This window comes from Etheostoma spectabile, chromosome 5 (assembly GCF_008692095.1).
Source record: "Etheostoma spectabile isolate EspeVRDwgs_2016 chromosome 5, UIUC_Espe_1.0, whole genome shotgun sequence".
Taxonomy (NCBI): Eukaryota; Metazoa; Chordata; class Actinopteri; order Perciformes; family Percidae; genus Etheostoma; species Etheostoma spectabile.
Genome location: NC_045737.1, coordinates 33,474,569 through 33,476,309, shown reverse-complemented (window position 1 = coordinate 33,476,309; position 1,741 = coordinate 33,474,569). Strand labels below are relative to the sequence as shown.

The following is a 1,741-nucleotide window of genomic DNA, read 5'->3' as shown; positions in this document are numbered from 1 at the left end:
GGGGGGGGGAAGCAAGGTATATGAGGAAAAGAGAGAGAAGGACGATAGTTTGATGATGTCATGTTTTCCTCTGGTTAAAAGGGCTTGAGGTGCTCCAGTGCCGAGGGGGAATAGTTGATTACTTGAAGGGAAAAAGGGTGTCTGGTGCCATAAGGGTAAATACTCTCTTTTTCACACACGCACGCATACAAGCACATACACTAGTGTCCATTCAAGGTGACACAGGGTTCACTGCAAGGACTTTGATTAAATCCTAATCACTTTGGAGGACTTTAATGATAACAAACACATGTCAGACCAAATATGAAGCGTCACGTCATGCTGACCTCCAGAGGTGACCAAGATCGCGTCGGTGAGGAAACAGTGTTGCTTTTAAAAGTGGCGTGGCCCTTGATATGAACCATGACTAAGACCTTGTGCCGGCCCTGGAGCCGATACAAAGGGAGGTGGCCCGACTGACGCTGACTCGTGTCGCAGAGCCGTCCAAAAGCCACAGGGTTTGTTTAACGATTTTATTTTCAAGGGCTGCGCATGATGTGAAAAGTTCAGCAGACGCCTGCCGACCTGCCAGGGGAGCAGCGTATGGCCAAGCTCAAATGAAGGACAACCATAGCTGATGTAGTGTGTGGTGATATAGGCAGGGAAAATATGCAGAGGGAGAGTTCAGGTTGGGACAGCACATGCACCAAGGGCATGCTAATGCACTGTGGACTACTCTCAATAACTTTTCAGTAATTCATTACTTTACCCTGTTACTAACCTTAAGAAACACTATGTGCTGCTATACCACTTTATTTAATTTGTAGTAATTGTTATTGGGATAATAAATCACAAGAATGATAAAAAAAGTTTAGTATATATAAACACTAAGTAGTAGGCGCCAAGGATTCAGATCACATTCAAAATAAAGAATAATATTATTTCTTAGCTATCCAGAACACTGGAAAAGATCCCAATCAGCACCTATTCTCGTAATGGATTTTAGTTTACATTTATTTCTACATGTCAAGAGAAGGCAGTGCTTCAACTTAAATGGGAGTTTTTTAGAGGGTAAAATACTGATCTAATGTGTCTGTTTAAAAAAAAAAGTCAGAAAAGTCATGATTAAAATCAAAATTATTTTTATGGCATATTTTGCCATGCTTATAAAACACTCTAAGTAACACTCAAAGAAATGGCGTCAGCAGTGTTTCTTGCATATCTGGGATTACTTATTTTGGGCGTCGTCAGGTGGAGATCAAATCATCATCTTTATGTGTCAGTCCTTCAACAATAATACCAAGTAGAAAGCCATCAAAGTGGAGACACAGACACCAGTTTCTACTTTAACTGGAAGAAATCTGACTCTGACTTTTTGAGCTTTTCTCTTTTACTATTCTGCACTAAATCTCCTACTACTGCACAAAAACACCAAGGAAATTAAATCAGAAATAAACAATAAAGACTGAGGAGGGAATTTGAAGTTTGATGTGTTGTTTTCTCTTGTCCCGAGAGAGAGTGTGTGTATACACACACCTTGCTGTTTCTGCATGTTGGTGAAGTCTTCAAACGTGAGGGTCCTCACGGGAGGTCTCCAGAAAGCATAGGTCTCCATGATCGCCTCCAGGCCAGTCCTGACAAAGACACATACAGAAAGAAATATTTCAGAATAGAAAAAGAACAGGAAAATGGGACAATAATGACATCTGCATGTGTGTGTTGACCAGATGACATAAACACAGAGAGAGAGAGAGAGAGAGAG

At 41.1% G+C, this 1,741-nt stretch overlaps 1 protein-coding gene across 2 annotated transcripts in view; it reads right to left on the bottom strand.

The window, feature by feature from the left end:
* tbx15 (T-box transcription factor 15) overlaps positions 1–1,741 on the bottom strand; it is a 38,783-nt gene that overhangs the window by 3,364 nt on the left and 33,678 nt on the right. For both annotated transcript variants that reach the window (XM_032516436.1, XM_032516437.1), the window contains one exon: positions 1,516–1,613. In XM_032516436.1, the coding sequence (XP_032372327.1) occupies positions 1,516–1,613 (98 nt within the window). The remainder of the gene's footprint in view (positions 1–1,515; positions 1,614–1,741) is intronic.